Source organism: Ictalurus furcatus, chromosome 16, assembly GCF_023375685.1.
Source record: "Ictalurus furcatus strain D&B chromosome 16, Billie_1.0, whole genome shotgun sequence".
Lineage (NCBI taxonomy): Eukaryota > Metazoa > Chordata > Actinopteri > Siluriformes > Ictaluridae > Ictalurus > Ictalurus furcatus.
In genome coordinates, this window is record NC_071270.1 from 15,319,643 (window position 1) to 15,342,443 (window position 22,801).

Consider the following 22,801-nt stretch of genomic DNA (forward strand, 5'->3'; position numbering starts at 1 on the left):
ACTAAATGTCAACTTACATTATGGCATCATTTTCTCTTGAAGTTACTACGACAAAAAATAAAATAAATATATATATATATTTATTATTTATTTATATATATATATATATATATATATATATATATATATATATATATATATATATATATATATAAAATAAATATGACTTAAACATCAGCAGTCCTAAAAGTAGACAACGAGATCGGGTTCCTCTCAAGGTTTCTTCCTCTTAAAACATCTTAGGGAGTTTTTCCTTGCCACCGTCGCCACTCAGTGGCTTGCTCAGTTGGGATAAATTCACACCTTTAATATCTGTATACCATGTTGATATTTCTGTAAAGCTGCTTTGAGACAATGTCTATTGTAAAAAGCGCTATACAAATAAAATTGAATTGAATTGATTTGAATTGAATTAAACAAATGATTACAACAAAATATTACACTTGGTCATTTATTTATTGAGGAAAATGATCCAATATAAATATCTGCGAGTGGCGAAAGTATGTGAAATTAGAGTCAGGTGTTTTCAATTAATGGGATGACAATCATGTGTGAGTGAGCACCCTGTTTTATTTAAATAACAGGATTCCATGAAAGTCTGATCTTCACAACACATGTTTATGGAAATGTATCATGGCATGAACAAAGGAGATTTCTGAGGACCTCAGAAAAAGAGTTGTTGAAACTCATCAGGTTGGAAAAGGTTATAAAAACATCTCTAAAGAGTTTGGACTCCAATCCAATCCACAGTCAGACAGATTGTGTACAAATGGAGGAATTTAAATACCATCGTTACCCTCAGCAGGAATGTTCTACCAACAAAAATCACTCCAAGCTCAAGACTTGTAATAGTCCACGAGGTCACAAAGGAACGCAGGGTAACTTCTAAGCAACTAAAGGCCTGTCTCACATTGGCTAATGTTAATGTTCATGAGTACACCATCAGGAGAAGACTGAACAAAAATGGTGTGCATGGCAAGGGTGCAAGAAGAAAGCGACTGCTCTCCAAAAAGAACATTGCTTCCCATCTACAGTTTGCTAAAGATCATGTGGACAATCCTATTGGAAGAAGGCTATTGGAAAAATGTGGTTGGATAAGACCAAAATAGAATTATCCCATTTGTGAAACATGCAGGTGGTATTATCATGGTTTGAGTCTGTTTTGCTGCATCTGGGCCAGGATGACTTGCCATCAGTGATGAAACAATGAATTCTGAATTATACCAGTGGATTCTAAAGGAAAATGTCAGACATGATCTAAATCTCAATAGAAAGTGGGCCATGCAGCAAGACAATGACCCTAAGCACATAGGTCGTTGTACCAAAGAATGATTAAAGAAGAATAAAGTTAATGTTTTGGAATGGCCAGGTCAAAGTCCTGACCTTAATCCAATAGAAATGTTGTGGAAGGACCTGAAGCAAACAGTTCATGTGAGGAAACCCACCAACATACCAGAGTTGAAGCTGTTCTGTACTGAGGAATGGGCTAAAATTTCTCCAAGCCGATGTGCAGGACTGATCAACAGTTACTGAAATGTTTAGTCACAGTTATTTCTGCACAAGGGGGTCATAGCAGATACTGAAAGCAAAGGTTCACATACTTTTGCCACTCACAGATATGTAATACTGGATCATTTTCCTCAATAAACAAATGACCAAGTATAATATTTTTGTCTCATTTGTTTAATTGCATTCACTTTATCTACTTTTAGGACTTGTATGAAAAGCTGATGATGTTTTATATGAAATATAGAAAATTCTAAAGGGTTCACAAACTTTCAAGCACCAACGTATGTGAGCGTACACCATACCAATTACTGTGAATTACCTGGTGCTATAGAAATGATAACCTACTAGAATAAACACATTAGTTTAGCCCAGTGATTTGTATTACAGATGGCATTATACTCACAGCCATGCTGTTATAGAAAGTTATTCAACACTTTCTGACCAAACAGATTTGAGAAATCAACTGTGCTATATTTTTAATGAGTTAATTTATTTTACTTAAGCTCAATTTATAGCCAGAGGCGCATCTCATTCAGCTCCCTAGTTCAGTAGTAGTTAGGACACTGATCAGGGAGTCAGCCATTTTAAGGTCTGCCTCAATCGCAGAATCCTTCCAGTGCAAAGAAACGTTCGCGCCCTTAAAAAAAAAAAAAAAAAAAACACAATGCACTGCAAAAATCATCCATGTTCAATAAGTTCCCTTACTGGAAATTACATCAAGTTTGCTGAAGCCTTTCAGCGGAAAAGAAACGGCGGACTTTGTTTACAGATGTAAGCAGCTTGTTCTCGTTGCTGTAGCTCTCAAGTGATTACTTGCGTTCAGGATTTTGAACTTTATTTGACATTTTATATATACGGTTTGTTTGAATCAAAAACACATCGAATTTGTGCTGTGTGTAAAGAAGATGTATCTTGTGTGGAACGATGACAAAACTGCAGTTTGTAATCTCTGTAATCTCTGCACTGCTAAAATTTTACATTGGACGCTGCAGCAGTGAAGCGGGAGTTTCAGCGTCGAGTCGAATTTTTTATTTTTGCCGCACTGCTCGAGCTGATCGTGCTGGATTAAAGCTCCAGTACACTGTTGAAATATTTAAATGACAATGAGTTGACAAAAAAGTATATATTGCACAGAAAAATATATTTGTAGAGTAGTGTATTTCATATCCAATTAATGTTAATATAAAAAAGTTGATATTATATATTATCAGTTTGATGTTCAGTGATGAAGTAGAAATGCTTTTGTTTGTGGAGAGTGAGTGTGAGACTAACAGGAGATTTTTTAGAATTCCGTCAATGTTAATATGAATTAATAACATTCAATAAGTTAAGAAATCTTACTTTAATCTTCAGAATTTAGTTCATGTGTTCATGTTAATGTGAGTAATGTGTTTTCTGTTTATGAGACCAGTTACTGTGAAACAACTTGTTGAAATCGATTATTCAGAGTGATATCGGCCGAGAAATTTAGTATCGGTGCATCTCTAACTAAAAACTGTAATATATTCCATTAATGAAAAAAAAAAAACTTGAATAAAATATAGGAATATTGGAAATAAAGGAAGTGGTGTGCAGAAATACAGTACATAGTGTATAAAGTCGACTATCCTGATCACCAGCGCTGTCATCTAAGCATGTTTTTTTTTTTTTTTTTGTAAACAAGTTCACGCCATTATGATCTGTCAGCATGTTGCCTGCACGGGGACGCAGATGGCGTCTGTAGGACTCGGTGTGTCCTTGAGGCCGACAGTAGCAAGCTAGCTGTTGAAGCCCTGCATATTAAACCATACAAAAAAAATTAATTTTTCGGGGGGGATTTGGTGGCTGTACATCTTTTGGGCATGATGACATGATATACTGATAGAATATATCTGAGCTGGCGTGACGTGGGTGCTTTAAAATACCTGACTGTAAATTACTGACTTATGAATTCGTATTCCAGGTTAATCAGGGTGACTCACAGCAACTCGGGAACATCGTGTTTATTTTCCTTCTGACTCGAAATTCTTTTTTTATTATTATTATTATTTTACTTTCAGCAGCAACAACAAAAAAAATCCTGTAGCTTTAAATTATAACATTTTGTAGCTGTGGACTATAAACCTTACTTTAAATGCACTCGGCATCGACAGCCGACCGCTGATTCAGAGAAACCCTACGGCAGGCTTCACCTGAAGTGGGTGACGGCAGTGGAGTATTTTTTTGCCTTACAGAGATGTTTGCCTCCACACTTCCGTAAGAGGAGTAGCCCTTGTTTGGAACAGTTTCAACAGGAGAATCCTCTTAATGCATGTTTATGTCATTTCCTGTTAAAGATCAACGTGTGTGTGTGTGTGTGTGTGTTTGTGTGTTTTCCTCACCTCCGGCTGTACGCAAGCAGGCCGTGGGTGTGTGTTCGGGAAGCCAGGGCTGGCGGACGAGCTCTCGCACTGTTCTGCCATGTGCTTCACCTCCTCCAGTTTCTGCTCACAGCTCTTCTGAGAGTTCAACAGGGTCACCTCATAAAACTCCTGAATATCTAGCAAAGGCATCGCGAGATAGAGAGACACGTTGTTACTTCTCACTCCAGTTTTCACACTCCACGATTAACAAAAAATATAAGTACGCACAATAATCCCCTCGACATTAACACACCAAATTAAATGCAGCCAGTTTGTCAGGTTGGAATTTAATCGTTTCAAATAAACAGTGTGAAAGAGAGAGATAGAGAGAGAGAGAGGGGAAGCTGTTAGAAGCTGTTACTGTTTCACTCCGGAATTGTAACTCCACCCTCGGATTAAGCCCCAGAATAATCCCTTCGCTGCCAAAGCGCCAAATGAAATGCAGGCACTTCATTAGATTGATGTGTTGGTGTCTAGAAAAGGGCTGCAGTGAGAGTTCGAAAGCAGAAAGGCCTACAGACTGGAGATTTAACCACAGAGCAATAAGCTGATTAATTTGAGCTCTTCTGACAGATGTGTGATTAGGAACGCATTTGAAGCAAGTTCGAGCGCACATGTCTAATAATTTCCAAGAAGAGTCAGGAAACACAATCTGCATTACTGTACTTTCATAGGACTGAGACATGTTTCGCATTGGATTGTACATTTTCTCTGTACTGTACATACCTCACATACAGGATTTTGTACATACAGCAGAATACTTAGAGTTTATCAGCTGCATTGTTTCTTTTTTCATTTATTGGATATAAGTTTATATGTAAAGTTGAAAAAGTGCTCTAGTTTTCATTTTAATTATGATGCTTAGCATCCCCAAGGCTGCAGAAGTTATACACAACCCACTGCAGTGCATGAGGAGATTTAATGAGTACACTGGATAGCCTACCTTAGGCTCAGGCCTTATAAAATAGCTCTCGAAATAGTGTACAATATAGCAAATATAGTTTAAAGACCTTTCATGGACTCAGCTCTTCCTCATCTTGTTTGTTCTTATTGGGACATGTTCAGAATTTAGGTAGTGAGGAGTTCGAACTGAAATCGCACACTTCTGAGGTATTCAGGCCTCAGACAATAATGACGAACTACTCAGTTACTCAGTACTAATCAGACAGTTGTGTGGGAGTTGCATGCACAGAATGGGTGGCTGTGGCTCAGGTGGTAGAGTGGGTTGTCCACTAATCGTAGGGTTGGTTGTTTGAGTCCCAGCCCACATGTCTCCACGTGCCGAAGTGTCCTTGGGCAAGACACTGAACCCCAAGTTGCTCCCAATGGCAAGTTAGCGTCTTGCATGGCAGCTCTGCTACCATTGTTGAATGAGACACAGTGTAAAACGCTTTGAAGAACCGCTAAGGTTAAAAAAGTGCTACACAAGTGCAGACCATTCACCATTCATGGAGTTTAACAACAACAAAGGTCATTTTTTTCTCGCACCTTATGGACCACATTGGCTTTTCCAGCACCGTTGAGCTTGGGGGCAGTGGTGGCTTGATGGTTAAGGCTCTGGGTTACTGATCGGAAGGTCAGGGGTTCAAGCCCCAGCACTGCCAAGCTGCCACTGTTGGGCCCTTGATCTTCTCTTCTCTGGGGCCTTAACCCTCTCTGCTCCAGGGGTGCTGTATCATGGCTGACCCTGCTCTCTGACCCCAACTTCCTAACATGCCGAGTTATGCGAAGAAAAGAATTTCCCTGTGCATATGTATATGTGATAAATAAAGACCATTACCATTGACAGACAGCTGCTTGTAACCACAATAGCTACGTAAGGATTAAAAAAAAATTGCACAAAAAGGATTAAGGGGTCGTCACACTAGACTTTCAGCATGTGAAAATTTCCACTGATTTCCATTCACACACTTGCGGATGCTGGAGACCGGAAACACAAGCTTCGTGCAGAGAAGTTTCGCATTTCGCTCCGTTCCAAAGTTCAAGCTTGATGGACTCGGACCTGCGAATTCGCAGAAGATGGAAGATGGAAATGTCACGACGTGACCTCTTCAGAAAATCCGAGATGGAGGAATCACTGATTATAGCATTGTCGCACCGTCCCATTTTTATACAACACAGCTTTAAAAGAATATAAAATCACCATCAAACGAGAAGCTGCCTGGATTGCATGTGTCGCTGCATATAGAAACAGATGGTATATTTTAACATTGAAACAAATATGTATAACGGTGAAAGCCCATCGGTATCTATGACGGTTGGTTAAAAAAAACAAAAAAACCTTGAAAAAACCTCCAACGCCTTGGCGTGTGATGTCATATCTGGTTGCCGCCCATATTCGCAGCAGTCTCTGAAGAAATTTCACATGCTGATAGTCTAGTGCGACTACCGTTTACCAATGTTTACCGATATAGCTGATGGAAAAACAAATTATCACTAAAATATCGATATAACTGTCACCATAATCTTTTATTGTTGAACTTAAATTGCATAAATTCTATGTCGATACTTAAAATGTTGCAAAAAATTTGTTTAGAAACAGTTTTTGTCAAGAAAAATGGCATTCCCCTGAAAAAAAAACAACAATAGAAGCCACCCTTTGCAATTAATGTAATCGCGGTAGCCATCAATCAGGGGAACAATAGGGATGCGTGTGCCATCCTGCGCACTGTAAATCTGTGGCACAAGATGTGCCAAGGTATTATGGGATGCAATTTCTTTGGCCTACCTTACATTTGGCAGCCTGATAAAATGAATGCCTCATTAATTTTTCTTGAATGGCTGTGCACACATCGATGGACAGTCGTTTTAGTAACCCGAAAGTCCCCCCCCCTACTCTGTACTCAGCGCAGGTTGCTAGCTCGAACAGGGCAATGGAATTGGCGCAGCATCTCAAACGTGGGCCTTGACATTCTAAATTGTTGAAGCCTGAGCCTTTCTGTGAACCTCCCAGAATGCCCTATTACGTGGTCTCGCCCAGACCCATGGGCTTCATCATGTAAGGGCAGTTACTTGGAACCCTAACGCACGTCGTCTTCGGATGTTTCGTACAATTGTGATTATTTGTGCAATTAAAATGACAGAAAGCTGGTCAGTTTCAATTACTTGCCTCAATACTCTCTCCATTTTACAAAGATTTGAGGACATGTGGGATGCATCAGGTACATAATTTGCGATATACACAAAATTACGTATGGAAATGTTTCTTTTTCTTTGGCGATACACCAAAACGTATGTGACAATTTTTCTTTGCTTTTCTTTTTTAAAGATGATGTCATCACGCACGACATTTTATCAGTGAACGGCCAATTGGATGAAAACAGGCCAGAGACAGCAAATTTCGCAAACTTATTTTTTATGCATTTTCACTTTGTAAATAACAGAACTACGCAAAACTTGGATACAAACTTGGCTAATGTCGGCCTGCAATTCTTGTTTGGCATCATTTTGTTACTTTAAGAACTGAAAATAGCAAATTACAATCACAATGAAATACCACAGATACATTACAATTTTATAAACTCGATTTACTGGTATAAAAAAATAAAACCAGATACCTCTGATTACAGTGCAGTAACTCTCAAAAGTAAACACAGTGTTTTTTCACCACTGTAGGCTTCATGCTTTCTTCCACTTTATGTCTTTTATATCGTGCAAGGATGTGCTGGATCAAGTGCTATTTTTTAAGCTGCAGAATAATGAGAGTGGACGCCATATTGTTGAGCCATTTTATTCATTTAAGACAGATTTGCAATGATTAATGTGATAATAACTAGGACTAGGACTATTCATGCAGTAGAATATTGGCGATATACTATACAACTATTTCAACCCCAATTCCAAAATTGTCAGGACGCTGTGTAAAATGCAAATAAAAACAGAATGCAATGATTTGCAAATCTCATAAACGTATATTTTATTCACAATAGAACACAGAAATATATCAAATGTTTAAACTGAGGGAATGTACCGTTTTAAGGAAAAAAATAAGGTCAATTTGAATTTGATGACCGCAACACATCTCAAAAAACTTGGGACGGGGCAGCAAAAGGCTGGAAAAGTAAATGTTAGTAAAAAGAAATAGCTGGAGGAATATTTTGTGACTAATTAGGTTGATTGGCAACAGGTCAGTAACATGATTGGGTATAAAAAGAGTATCTTAGAGAGGCAGAGTCTCAGAACTTTTTTTGGAATTGGGGTTGTAGATGCTTGGCATCCTCAACCCCAATTTATCTCATTTTTATTGTTGCTTGCTTTTATTTTAAATTGTACAGAATTTTACACATAGAAAAAGCTAGATGTGTTTCTTCAGTCTGCATTTTTCAGCCTCTGTTTTTAAGCACCCGCATGACCCTTATCTGAATACTGAGAACTTTCCCTCCATAAAAATTGGCATATCTTTTGAACTCTGAATATGGCCCATCGTCTGTGTATTTATGCTCTTTTGGCTCTAGTGTTTTTCAATTTTTTCGAGTCTTCCATGTGTAATGTTACATGTTTAAACTGTGTGACATAACCGAGTTTTTTGTGTCCTAGTTCTTGATTTTGACTTTGCTTGTCCGTATGGAGATTGAAAATGGACTTACCTTCGATTACAGTCTGCCTGTACCTTTACCCCAGTTAGGAACAATTAATTTTTTTTAAACCCCAAATAAACACAGATGTTTATCTGCAGAATAAGCAGTTATGCTCTTTATATCCCAAGACACGAGTACTACATCCAACATTTCTCCTTCAGCGTCATACACACCAGAAAATCAAGACAGAAAGTTCACCAAAAAAAAACAACCAAAAAACACACAATATTTTCTTAAATAAAGTTAGGACAACTATCATCCTAGCATCCTGCCTCTGTGAACCATCAAGCTACAATCCTTTGAAGATAAATTTTCAGCAGAGCTCAGAGAAGCAGACAGATGTTTCAGTAAGTCACAGGTAGAGGCACTCACACAGACCATCTACACCTTTAAACTTACATCATATAAAGCTTTCAAATGGTGGGAGGGAAACATCAGAGAAATGACAACTGGACACGCAGAAGTGATGCTTCTCCTGGATCCCATGACAAAACTTCCCTGAGTCTTGTCTTGAGTCTTCAAAATGCTGAGATGCACAACTAGGTTATAGGTTAAAACAAATCGGCATGATGCTACATAAAAACAAGCCAAATCCTCATCTGCTATTAGAAGTGCATATGGGCCTTGTTTGTTCTGACTAGTGTAAAGCTGCTCGGAGGTCAGCTCCATATTGCAGCTGGGGCAGAACAAAGCGGCTATTCTCCTTTTAACAATATAAGCATCTCTGCAGGGGGAGATCGAGAAAGAGTGTGTTCATTTGCATTTAAATACAGCCTAATGACATCTAACGGCTTTCCCCCACAATTGGCCAGCTGGTCCGAAAACCCCAGCGCGCAGGATGTGCTTCACGTCTCGACAACACGGAGTAAAAATGATGAACACTTTTACATTCAAACTTGCTAAAGAAAAAAAATAATAAACTCCAAACACCCGTGATGAAGGAACATAATTTAAAAGAGTGATGCATCAAATACTACCAAAGACCACAATTTATGCAAATCCCTACTCGAATAGACGTAGGGGGAAAGTTCAGCTATGCATTTTTTTTTTAAATACACAAGTACAATGTTTTTATCACACAGTGAAAGATAGGGAGTTCTAGTGTGATTACTAAACTCACAACATTCCTCCTGCATAGAGTACAAAATATGTAAATAATTTTATTGAACTTACAAGTGCAGAGAAACTCCGCTGGTCACTATGGACATGTAGCGTGGAACGTGCTCACTGAAGCGCTGCGATGCTGTGTGTGTGTGTGTGTGTGTGTGTGTGTGTGTGTGTGTGTGTGTGTGTGTATATGCGTGTGTGTATGCCTAAGCTAGCAGCCTGTGAGCAGCCTGCTTAATCCTCCCAGAGGCCTCTGTACAAATCAGACAATGACCTTATGCCACACACACACACACACACAGTTGCAATCAAAATGATTCAACCCCCATTGCAAATTTTACAGACTTTCAGCTGTTTGCAATGAACAAATCAAACAAAAGCGATTGAAATGGTTCAACACAACGAACACTTCAAGTGGTTTCCCCAAATTCAACTGAAAATGCAACTTACAATGATTTCTCCAGTTTCAAAATTATTCAACCCCTTCATGGCAAGCATCTTTAGTACTTAGTAGAGCATCCTTTTGCTGCAAATGAGATGCAGAGCTTCTGGCAGCGTTCCTGAGGAATCTTAGCCCATTCCTCATGAGCAATGGCCTCCAGTTCAGTAATGTTCCTGGGTTTGCGTGCTACACTCGCCTTCTTCAAATCCCACCAGAGATTTTCATGATTAAATCCCTTGTTCATCCCTTCAAAAATGAACATAATGTAAATTAAACCTAGAGACCTGACTCTCCCTTTTTAAAACCATGAGTGCAGTATTCTTTGGGACGTTCCCTTTCCCATGAGTGTTTGCAAAACTGCAGGATTACACAGTTAGCCGTGGCTGTATGAAGCTGACAATGGAATGAAAACATGTTTAATTCAGTGTGTCCGAATCTGACAGAATCAATTAAACCCGCCTCCACACAACCCTGCACTGATGCCTGTAACCAGTGCTAATTACTGTTTATAACTGTAACCGAGGCTGGTTATAGAAAGAGCTCACATCTCTTACAACACTTCAGCACTAAAGAGTTAGTCAAGCAGCAGATTTGCTAGTGTTGCATCGCATAGTAGACTGAGGAGACAATAAATACTTTTTAAAGGTCCATGGCGTGACTGTCTAAAAAAAACAAGGAAAGATCAGAGACAATGGGTTTTAGCTTAGAGGAAAATGTATTAGTCTGCATGAGGCTGTCGCCACACCATGTAAGCATCCCAAGGGCAGTCCTTTTGTGCCCTGCTTACTAAACCTGTCTGAACCATGACAGCTGAGCAATCCATCTAATTGGAAAAAAATGCTTAATACAGAGCACCATTACATAAAAAGAACAAATCTCATACTGCAAGCCATGTATTTCTTTAACAACCAACTTCAAAGGGCAATGTGGTGCAATGGTAAAGGCTCTGAGTTACTGCTCAGAAGGTTGAGAGTTCAAGCCCCACCAAAGTGCTTAAGTCTCTCTGCTGCAGGAATGCTGTATCATGGCTGACCCTGTGCTCTAACCCCAAATTCCCAAAAAGCTGGGATATGTGAAGAAAATAATTTCACTATGCTGCAATGTATATGTGGCAAATAAAGTCTTCTTGTTCTAAATATCATCTGCAATACTTTTATTGTCCATGCAGGAGCAGGTAGAGCTAGAGTTACCCAAGGCCTGTCCTTAGAAACCAAACTTATAGCTTTTGCTAGAGAGTCTGGTATTTTTTGGCCAAGAACTGCCACATCACAGTGACCCTCAACCATGTTTTATTTACCTGTATCTACTTTAAATAAAACTAAAAGTAATCAGTTTTAATGATGAAGATTTTTCATTAGTATCTATATCTTGCTTCAAAAAGCCCATTCAGTTTGTTTTTTTATTGAAAATGAATACACAGACGGGCGCACGGTGGCTTAGTGGTTAGCACGTTTGCCTCACACCTCCGGGGTCGGGGGTATGATTCCCACCATGGCCCTGTGTGTGTGGAGTTTGCATGTTCTCCCCATGATGACGAGGTTTCCTCCCCCAGTCCAAAGACATGCATGGTAGGCTGACTGGCATGTCCAAAGTGTCCGTAGTTTATGAATGTGTATGTGATTGTGCCCTGTGATGGATTGGCACCCTCTCCAGGGTGTACCCCCCTTGTGCCTGATGCTCCCTGGGATGGGCTCCAGGTTTAGATAAGTGGTATAGAAGATGGATGAATACACAGACATGTGTATATGGTGGTGCTTGAAAGTTTGTGAACCCTTTAGAATTTTCTATACATCTGCATAGATATGACATAAAACAACATCAGATTTTCACACCTGAGGGTAGATAAAGAGAACCCAATTAAACAAATGAGACAAAAATATTATACTTGGTCATTTATTTATTGAGGGAAATGATCAAATATAAATATCTGTGAGTGGCAAAAGTATGTGAACCTCTAGGATTAGCAGTTCATTTGAAGGTGAAATTAGAGTCAGGTTTTTTCAATCGGTAGCCGTTCATTTAGGGAGTATTTTGGTCTATGTTTGTGCGCTTCCAAACAAAAGGTTGTAGAATTCAGATCCAGCATAGGGACAACTGTTTTCTAAGGTACTTATTTTGACCAAATGTGGAGGAAGCATCACCGGTATCCTTAGATATGCATAATTTTGGTCACTGGCAAGTGCACTATTAAAGCATAACAGATGAAACCAGTCATTTCCAGCAAACGAATACATTTCATTTCCAAAAGTCATCTTGGTTAAATTTAGCTAATTAATGTGTCTCAACTAGACAGTCTATTCATTTAGCTAGCGGTAGGTGTCGTGTAATCAGGATGGAGACGGATGCAATCACAGTTAAAGCTTTTATTAATGAGACAGTTCCAAACAATAGGCAAAAACAGGCGTGAGTTAGGCGATCTACAAACGAGGAAAACACAGAAATGCAATACTTGGCACGGAGCAAAGACACACAGGGGTTTACATATACAAACTATTCAAAAAGCGTAACATAGAACAGCCGAGACACATTAGGAAACAACAAGTAACATTACAGAGGCGGAGACAGGACAGAAACCAAAACAAACACACACGTCACGATAAGCAAAGTCTGACAACTGAAATTGAATGCTGACTGATCCCCAGGCTTCCTCGCCCGACATCAGTGCCTGACCTCACTAATGCTCTTGTGGATGAATGGACAAATCCCCAAGTCATGTCCCAAAATCTAGTAGAAAGCCTTCACAGAAGTGTGGAGGTTACGGCAAAGGGGAAAGAAATCTGGAATGGGTTGTTCAACAAGCACATATGGGTGTGATGGTCACGTATCCACAAACTTTTTGGCCATATAGTGTATGTCACACTTTATACTTAGTGGATAAAACTGACGAAGCAGAATAGAGTCCCAAACTACTGATGTAAATTGGTATTAAACCCACAGGCTAAAAGCATGACCTCAGCATACAGAAGTAGCTATTGTGTAGGCATGTCAATGGTAATAATCCATTTATCATTTTATTCTTTCTGCTGCCCATTTTTGTGCTTTTAATGGGTATTTATCCACTTGTTTTTTGTTATAAATATGAACGAGAACATGTATTCAAGTAAAACAAAGAACGCATGGGCCACTGAAAGAGAGTTTATGTGCTGTGTTTCCATGGCAACCACAACAATGACCTGAAAAGATTTACAGATGAACAGCCTTAGCATGATCTTTCTCTCTCACACACACACTCTCTCTCACATAGGCTGAAGTTCAGCTTCTCTTCTGTTATGTAACAGGTAGGTGGGTGGGCCTGCGACATTAATCTCAGCTCCTTTCCAACAAGAGATTATTCCAGTGTGGGCAGGAGCCCACCAAAAAAACACACACATATACACATATACACACAATCATATACAAACTCTAACTCCAAAACATTCATAAAACATTCATTCACATGTATTACAACCTCTGTGTTCAGCAGACATTAACAACAAAATAAAGAATATGTACTCATAGGCAGCAGGCAAGCAGCCAAAAAAATTTCACTGATATTTCATAACTCCTGAACAACTAGAAGACACATAATCACACAACAATACGGCAAATGACCTCTATCAAAGGGTACACTTGCATCTACAGTTGCAATCAAAATTAGTCAACCCCCATCGCAAATCAGGTTTATTGTAATAATTTACAGACTTTCAGAGTTTGCAATGAACAAATCAAACAAATGCGATTGAAATAGTTCAACACAACGGATGCTTCAAGTGGTTTCCCCAAATTCAACTGAAAATGCAACATATAATGACTTCTCCAGTCTCAAAATTATTCAACGCCCTGAATAGAATCCATCATAACAGCAATAATATGCAAACAGGTGTTGTCTCAAGCACATCTGATACAACTAATCAAGGGCTTCATTAGTTGCACCAGGTGTGCTTGAGCTGGAACACATGAAATACCTGAACTGGCTACGGGTAGAAAATGTATGAAATACCTGGCCGGGCCAGAAAAAGGAAGCTATCAATGGCTGCAACCAGATTTCTGAGAAGACAGGTTGTGAAAAACCATCGAGTGACTGCAAAAGACCTGCAGCAAGACTTGGTTGAAACAGGCACTGAGGTTTCAGTGAGCAAAGTAAGGCATGTACTAAACGCAGAAGGTTTCCATGCCAGAACTCCAAGATGTACACCACTACTGACCCAAAAGCACAAGAAAAGTCGGCTCAAATTCATATAAATAAGCCACAGAAGTTTTGGGATTCTGTTCTGTGGAACGATGAAACAAAACTGGAACTTTTCAACACGATAGATCGGCGGTATGTCTGGAGGAAGAAGAATGAAGAGAGAATACTCTGTCCACAATCAAGCATGGTGGTGGCTCAATGATGCTCTGGGGCTGCTTTGCATCCTCCGGCACTGGAAACCTGCAGCGTGTGGAAGGCAAGATGGATTCATTGAAGTATCAGGAAATCCTAGGAGAAAACATCATGCCGTCTGTGAGGAAGCTGAAGCTTGGGCATCATTGGACCTTGCAACAGGACAATGATCCCAAGCATACCTCAAATTCCACCAAGGCTTGGTTGCAGAAGAAGTCCTGGAAGATTCTACAGGGCCATCACAGTCACCAGACTTGAACCCCATAGAAAATCTCTGGTGGGATTTGAAGAAGGCGGTTGCAGCACGCAAACCCAAGAATATTACTGAACTGGAGGCCATTGCTCATGAGGAACAGGCTAAGATTCCTCAGAAATGATCCCAGAAGCTATGCATCTCATTTGCAGCAGGTCATAACAGCAAAAAAGTGCTCTACTAGGTACTAAAGATGCTTGCCATGAAGGGGTTGAATAATTTTGAGACTGGAGAAATCATTATAAGTTGCATTTTCAGTTGAATTTGGGGAAACCACTTGAAGCATCCGTTGTGTTGAACTATTTCAATCGCTTTTGTTTGATTTGTTCATTGCAAACAGCTGAAAGTCTGTAAATTTTGACAATAAACCTGATTTGCAATGGGGGTTGAATCATTTTGATTGCAACTGTATAAATCATAAATGCTGAAAAATCATGTAACTGTATAAATCATAAAAACTGAAAGCTGAATTGTTGCACTTTCCTGCTAAAATGTCTATAAACTGATAAAATCGTCACTCATCTTGATTCTAGCAGTGTGTCACTGATTACTTTCCAGTTCAAACACTTGGCAGCCTGGAGAAATCTACTCAGCCTTTGGAATTATGCCCAACAAAATACCAACAACTGAGCTTCTTCACACTGCAATGAACTGTCCTACTCAATTATTGCAAAAACATGTGGAAATATGCTATATCTAGATAGTTATATATCAGTGACAATATAATGAGTAAATAATATATTTTAAATAATATAGTTTCCAACTCTTCCTCATAATATGTAAAAAAACAAATAAATAAATAAAAAATTTAAATAATAATAATAATAATAATAATAAATAAATAAATAAAACACAATATGGCCAGTGTGATAGTTGATTATATTCCAATAACAGCACATATAGTACCATTGTACCAGTAGTTTGACAACTCCTTCTCTAGTTCTAGCTGTGGGCCTAGATACTCTGGCCATGCATAAGGGGATTGATATTGGTCTTCTAGTAAGCATTTCATGTGCTACTGTTTCTTGGGTAACACAGCTACCCAATTCAACCCCGTGTCCTGACAAGTTTTTGGATTTAATTGTTCCATTTGTTCTTTCTACTAATCCCACAGATTGTGGTTGATACACACAAGAGAGCTTATGTTTAATGCCCAATTGTTCTGTTAGGCAGATAATTATGCTGTTTACAAAATAGCTGCCATTGTCCAAGCTAATCATTTTAGATGTACCAAATTTTGGAATTAGTTCCCTTGCTAAACATTTAGTAGCTGTCTGTGCATCATTGTGGTTGGATGTGGTTGGACTACTACTCAAATGGGCCTAAGGGACAAGGGATGTGTCCTATGTTGTTCAATATACCTGGGGTCAATTTACCTCTATGTATTGGTGTTGCAAAACCATCAGTTCTATTTTATTTGGTTTAAGTACGACGGCCATCTTTGTGTCATGGCACACAACAAATGTTGGTTATACAGCTGTTTATAGAACAAAAACTGATTTCTAAAGTACATGAACATGTATAAACATACAGTATATAGTTTGCACACATTCTTGTTCCCTAGACTTAAAACTCAATCCAAATGCTCAAGATTACTCACAGTTCCACATTTAGGGTCAATTTATAACGGGAAGGGTTCAAGTCTCAGTCTTAAATTTTTTAGGGGATACCTAGGTAAGTATGGTGTGCGTGCAGAACATTTCAGGTTTGAGACTTCTCTTATTGTTTATATGGGCAAGAAAGTGCCATGTTTTTAATTCCCCTTATTTTGAGTTGAATACCTCTGGTGGGGGACCAGATATAAACCTGGAATTTTCACAGAAATAAGTCTTCTATAGTAGCATTCGGCTGTAAAAATCTTGAGCTTGATATTCCACTGGTTACAGAGGTAGGGCTAGTAGAAATTTGGGGAAAAGCCTACTTTATTCCTGCATTTTAAGAAATTTGAAAACGTTGCTCACTGACCATCGACTACATACCCACGAGTCCTGATGACCCAACTTTTTCAGGGCTCAGGGCCTCATCAGTGTCAGACCCCACCATGTTTGCCGCTCTGTTTGTTCCCTCTTGGACAGAGGAGTGATCAAAATCGTAGAGCCCATGACTCAGAACAAGGGGTTTTACTCAACGTACTTTCTAGTTGGAGAAAGATGGTGGTTTCTGTTATGATTCTAGATTTGGCAAAAATTGCACTGTTTCAGACCAAACATTTTTATCATAGCCATGGTTGTATTTTTTGCATTCAGTATGTTAGGTCCCAGGGTATAATTATTTTTTTTTATAATTTTTTCCTCTTGTTGTTAGTATACAACCTATTGTTTACTAAAGTAGATTTGGTAAGTTGTGGCTACTCTGTTTTGTTAGTTGAGTTCACTGACTCTCTTAGGAAACCGTTTATAACTTAAGTGCTATTTTGGAAGCAGTAGGAAGGTAGAGGTCACTTTTGTTACTGCCCATGTTTTCTCCTGTGTTTGGTTAGAGAGGGAGGAAGGTAAGAATTTTTTTCCCCTTAAAGACAGAAATTTTGTTCGTTATTTTGGCATGGTCTCCTCTTGAAGTCTTTTTGAAGCGTCCCTTTTTGAATTTGAACACTTAAGTGTTCCAAAAATCTGTGATTTTTTTGTGGTGTGCTGGGAAAGGAGAGGACAACTCTTGGTTACCTTTTTAAGTGGTGGTGGTTTTTTTTTAATATTCTTTTTGATCATAAGTTTCCATGTTACTGCCTCCCTGACCCTAGACAGTGGATGCATGTTATAATTACCTGAAAACCACCTATCTCTTTTGTGCTGAAAGCTTTGGTTTTCCCATCAATGATTAATTTATTAATCAGGAAAGTCAGTTATTTTAAGAAGCTCCATGGCCCTGTTCGATCCTAAGTTCTGGTTACTGTCTGTGTGATGTTCCACGTGTTCACTTGCTGTCAGCATGGGTGTCTGGTTCTCTGATTTTCCGTTCCGTCTCCCAAAAACATGATAGTTAATGGACTGGTGGCACTAAAATTATCCTTAAGTGTGAACACGTTTGAACGTGTGTGCACGATCGCATTGGCACCCCATGTAGGGTGTATTCCCACCTGATGCCCAGTGTTCCCAAGATTACTTCCAGATCCACCACTACCCTGTCCAGGACAGTGTGAATTCATTACTTATAAAATCCTTATGAGAGTTATTTTTTTGAGAGAAAAAAAAGTAGTTTCTCCTATTGTTTGAGTGGAAATTCATATTGTCTGTAATGTTTCTAATACAATCATTTATCCTTAATTTCAGGAAGGGTGACAATAATCCTGGATTTGACTGTATAATTGCTAGTTGAGCTGGACTGAACTGATCTGCTCTACTGTCATCATGAATAAATCTATAGAGTAAAAATATATCCAAAGGCAGAACTTGTTACTGAAAACACTTGCAGGCTGATGATAGATCGCGCCTATGGTTTCATACAAGCCACAGCAGCATCAAGTCATTCTAATCAAGGAGAATGGAAAGAGATAAAAGGCTAAATCAAGCTTATTATTATTTTAAACATTGGAGCTTCTGTCTTCTCACTACAAATCCAAATCTGGAAAATGTCTGTGTTCCCATGGCGACTAGCAGGGAATTAGTTTTAAGCTCTATGGCAGGTATGCATGTTGGGATCTGCTGTAGGAACTGATATTCATCAAGGCCAAAACACTGAATCACAAAACAGAAGGATGGCAGATTGTCCTCACAGTATTTCCAATGATGAGATGAGAAACTGAGGGGAAAAAAAAAAAAAACACTTGTGTGATGGCACTACACCAGCACCAGTTTATCATAATATAGATCAGGGCATATTTAGGCCTCTGGAAAAGAGCTTTAAACAAGAAAGAAAAAAACTTTTGCACTGGACCAACTCTATGATGCCACAAAACACCATGGTGCCCTCTGGTGGTGCCCTCCTTGCTGTAGTATATGGCAGAGATAATAAGGTCTTAGTATACAGGTGATTCTAAAAAAATTAGAAAATTCCCCTGTGCATTCAGACACACTCAATACAGTAGGCTGTCACAGGTTAGCACAAATATCACCAGCTGCCATACTAATGTAATGTAATCTCTGCTGATGAGGATAGAGATTGAACATTTTCAAAACTAATTGTGAACAAAAAAGGTCATCACATATTTGTGGGATATCAGAAAGCTCATGGCAACAAAGCATTTTAACAAAAGATGATGATGATTTTTGTAAACAGTTCTGCTGGGAATCCTTGCGTCCTGGCATTCATATAGGAGGCTACTTTGACACGTACCACCTAACGCAGACCAAGTACACTCCTTCATGGCAACGGTGTTCTTTAACAGCATTGGCCTTTTTCAGCAGAATAACACTGCAAAAATTGCTCAGGAATGGTTTGAGAAACATGACAAAGAGACCAAGGTGTTGATTTGGCCTCCAAATGAAGGTAGTAGATGCATTACTACACAAGTTATTACATTTATTCACTTTGTGTGACCTTTTTATCCCCACAAGAAACAGTCACAGAATTGTGTCTATATTTTCAAAAAGTATGACATTTTAGACCTATTATGTATGATATTTGATTATTTACTTGCTAGGGAACGTTCAGGGGGTCAGTTAAACTTACATGACAGGATTATCTTTAATTTCCACAAGGTGGCAACATTTTACTGTCTGTAGTACACACAAAGTAGATCATGACTGTATTAATTAATGGTAGACCCAGAGAAGGTCAGCAGTTTGCATGTGTTAATGCTCTGGCGGCAAAGGCTTTGGAAAGGAAACATTGCAGCACATTTATATCTGCAGGTCAGCATGTGCCTCCTACAGCAGAACAGGTAAAGATAAATCTGAAGCACTGATTCACTGAGCACAGTGTCTAAACATAGTCCTAACATAGCCCATAAACATAGTCCATAGACCTAAGACCACTGATCTGATATCTAAGATCTGATATCTAAGATCTAAGATCTGGGATAAGACTACTCGGTTGAGATTTAAGACTACTGTCTTGTGATTATCGACCACAGACCACTTATATAGATCTAAGATTACTGAACCGAGATCCAGGACCACTGACTTGAGATCCAGGACCACTGACCTGAGATTTTATGGAGATATTAGAGATCCTTTCTGCTCTCCGGACCTGCCTGATCCGTTTCAGATGTCCTACCTCTGGATGGAGCTCTCATCTACTCCAATTCCAGATTGCTGGGACTACGGCTGCTTCTAAGGCCAAACAGACTTCATATAAAACCCTAATTAACTTTTTTACACTATCTGTTGTTACCCAGATGAGGATGAGTTCCCTTCTGAGTCTGGTTCCTCTCAAGGTTTCTTCCTCTTAACATCTTAGGGAGTTTTTCCTCGCCACCAGTTGGCTCAATTGGGGTAAATTCGCACATTTAAAATCTGTATACCATGTTTACATGTTTCTGTAAAGCTGCTTTGAGACAATGTCTATTGTAAAAAGCACTATACAAATAAAATTGAATTGAATTGAGATTTTAGACCACCGACCTGAGATCTAAGATCACTGACCTAAGATACAATGGATATAGAAAAGTCTACACACCCCTGTTAAGCCATGGTCCTCAAAGAGCTTAAATAGCATGCATAGTATCTCACTTTTTGAAAGGTTTCGATCAGGAGTGGGATATAAAAGAATTTCCAAAACATGAGATGTATCGTGGAACTCTGTAAAGGCCATCTTCAATAAAATAGAGAAAATGGAGCACCACAGTGTCATCACCAGGAACAGGACGTCCTCGAAAACTCGCAAAAGGACAAGACAAAAACGTACCAGGAAGGCTGCCAAGAGACCAACTGCAACATTAAACGAGCTGCAGGAATATCTGACAAGTACTGATTACTCTATGCATGTGATAATAATCTCTCATTTTCTTCACATTTCTAGGGGTAAAGAGGCTTTTTTCTCACAAAAAAACATCAAACTCAAATATATCACCCCAAAACATGTGGCAAAATGTGTTATGGTCTGATGAGACCAATTCCAAAAGGTATGTTTGGTGCAAATAAAAAACACCACCAAAAGAACACCATACCAACGGCGCAGCATGGTGGTGGCAGCATCATGTTTATCAAGGTTTATCATGAATAGGTGCAAATACCAGTAGTGCAAGTACCAGTAGGTGTCTGCAATTAAACTGAAGATGAACAGGAATTTCACCTTTCAGCACAACAATGTCCCAAAGTATACATCCACATGGCTTAACCAAAAGAAGCCAGAACCCAGACCTGAATCCAACTAAAAATCTGTGGGGTGACATGAAGAGGGCTGTGCACAGGAGATGCGACCGACGAGCGACCGACATTTAGCAGTTCCAACTCAGCGTGGCGCAAGGTCCCTTTCCAAAACCTTCACACTAACTGTTCCTCAGTGGTGGAATGCACTCCCAATCTCAATCCGGACCGCAGAATCTCTCACCATCTTCAAAAAACAACTAAAGACCCACCTCTTCTATGAACACCTAACAAACTCATAATAATTAAAAAAAAAAAAAAAAAAAAAAAAAAAAAAACACTTACACCTCTACTCTGCACCTTGCTTCTTCTGGAATTCAATTAATAGATCTCGTATGGTAGCACTTCTTGTATTGTTCTCTGCTTGATATCGCTTTGCTTGTATCTTTCTCATTTGTAAGTCGCTTTGGATAAAAGCGTCTGCTAAGTGAATAAATGTAAATGTAAATGTAGATGCCCTTACAATCTGATGGATCTAGAATGTTTGTGCAAGAAAGAGTAGGAAAACATTGCCAAGCCGAGATGTGCCATGCTGAAAGACTCTTACGCGAAAAGACTGAGTGGTGTAATAAAATCAATAGGTGCTTCAAGAGAGTATTAGTTTAGGGGTGTGCATACTTATGCAACTAGATTATTGTAAGGTATTTTCCCCCAATTTTTCACTAAAATGTTTCTGACTGTTTGTCACTTGGCTTCATATTTTTTTAACATCACATAAACCTTCCATTTTAACAGGGGTGTGTACACACTTTATATACATTGTATACGACTACTGACCTCAGATTTAAGACCACTGATCTGTGATCCTAGACCAATGACTTGTGATTTTAGACCACTTACCTTATATCTATCAAAGAACACTGTCTAGGTCAGTACTGCTGAACTCCGGTATCTTTCCTACAGTTTCAGCACGCTGATCCAGCACACGAGCTATTTATTAAGCTCTTTCTGAGTTTGTTTCATGGTTTTCAGTATATCACAGGATTTTCTTACAACAGTTTTCAAACAATGGCATTTAATAGCATAAAACTGTTGGGGTTCCGCAGGATTACATTATAATGGAGCCGCAGAGGTGACATGGCGGTTATGTTTTAATAACACGTGGTCACAATTTAATATATTGAGGCTACGAGTTAAGCTTCTTATGGCCACGAGAAACTTAGCTCGTAGCCATATGATGCTTAATTAAAATATTAAGGCCAGTTAAGTTTCTTAAGATCTATTTTGTGGCCACAAAAAAACTTAATTTGTGGCAACCATTGTGTTTTAAAATGAATTAATAAGACACCGAGAAATCAACTAAATTACACCACTCTGGCTGCAGGATGCTAAGACATTATTACATTTTACTTTAGTCTTGCAATGAAGGATAAAGACATACTGGAGTCACTGGCATTGCAACATGGATATACCGGTAGCCCATGCCATTCATTCATTCATTCATTCATTCAGTAACAGCTTTATCGTGGTCAGGGTTGAGGTGGATCCCGAACATATAGCGAAAATACTTTGCATAAGGCCAAAACATCACAGGGCGCAACATGCACACACACACCTAGGGACATTGTAGCATAGCCAATCCACCAAGTGGCATGTTTTTGGGAGGTGGGAGGAAACCGAAGAACCCAGAAACAACCCACATAGCCACTGAGAGAACATGCTTGAACTGGAGACTCTACCCACTGCACAACCATGCCACAATCCCACATCACCTCAAGAGAATTCTCAAAATGAATAAACACAAATAATTAACTGAAGGCTACATATTAAGTATGATGGCACGTTCGCCTCACACTGCCAGGTTTGGGGGTTCGATTCCTTCCACTGTGCTGTGTGTGTGGAGTTTGCATGTTCTCCCTATGCTCCCAGGGGTTTACTCCGGGGTACTCCGGTTTCCTCCCCCAGTCCAAAGAAATGCATGGTAAGCTGA

At 39.2% G+C, this 22,801-nt stretch overlaps 1 protein-coding gene across 10 annotated transcripts in view; it reads right to left on the reverse strand.

Annotated features, from left to right (window-relative positions):
• Positions 1-22,801, reverse strand: part of dlg2 (discs, large homolog 2 (Drosophila)) — a 287,192-nt gene that overhangs the window by 250,545 nt on the left and 13,846 nt on the right. For 9 of the 10 annotated variants that reach the window (XM_053645021.1, XM_053645023.1, XM_053645030.1 and 6 more), the window contains one exon: positions 3,870-4,027. In XM_053645021.1, the coding sequence (XP_053500996.1) occupies positions 3,870-4,027 (158 nt within the window). Of the gene's footprint in view, positions 1-3,869; positions 4,028-4,143; positions 4,428-22,801 lie in introns of those variants that run through there. The other variant, XM_053645028.1, reaches the window with a different exon arrangement.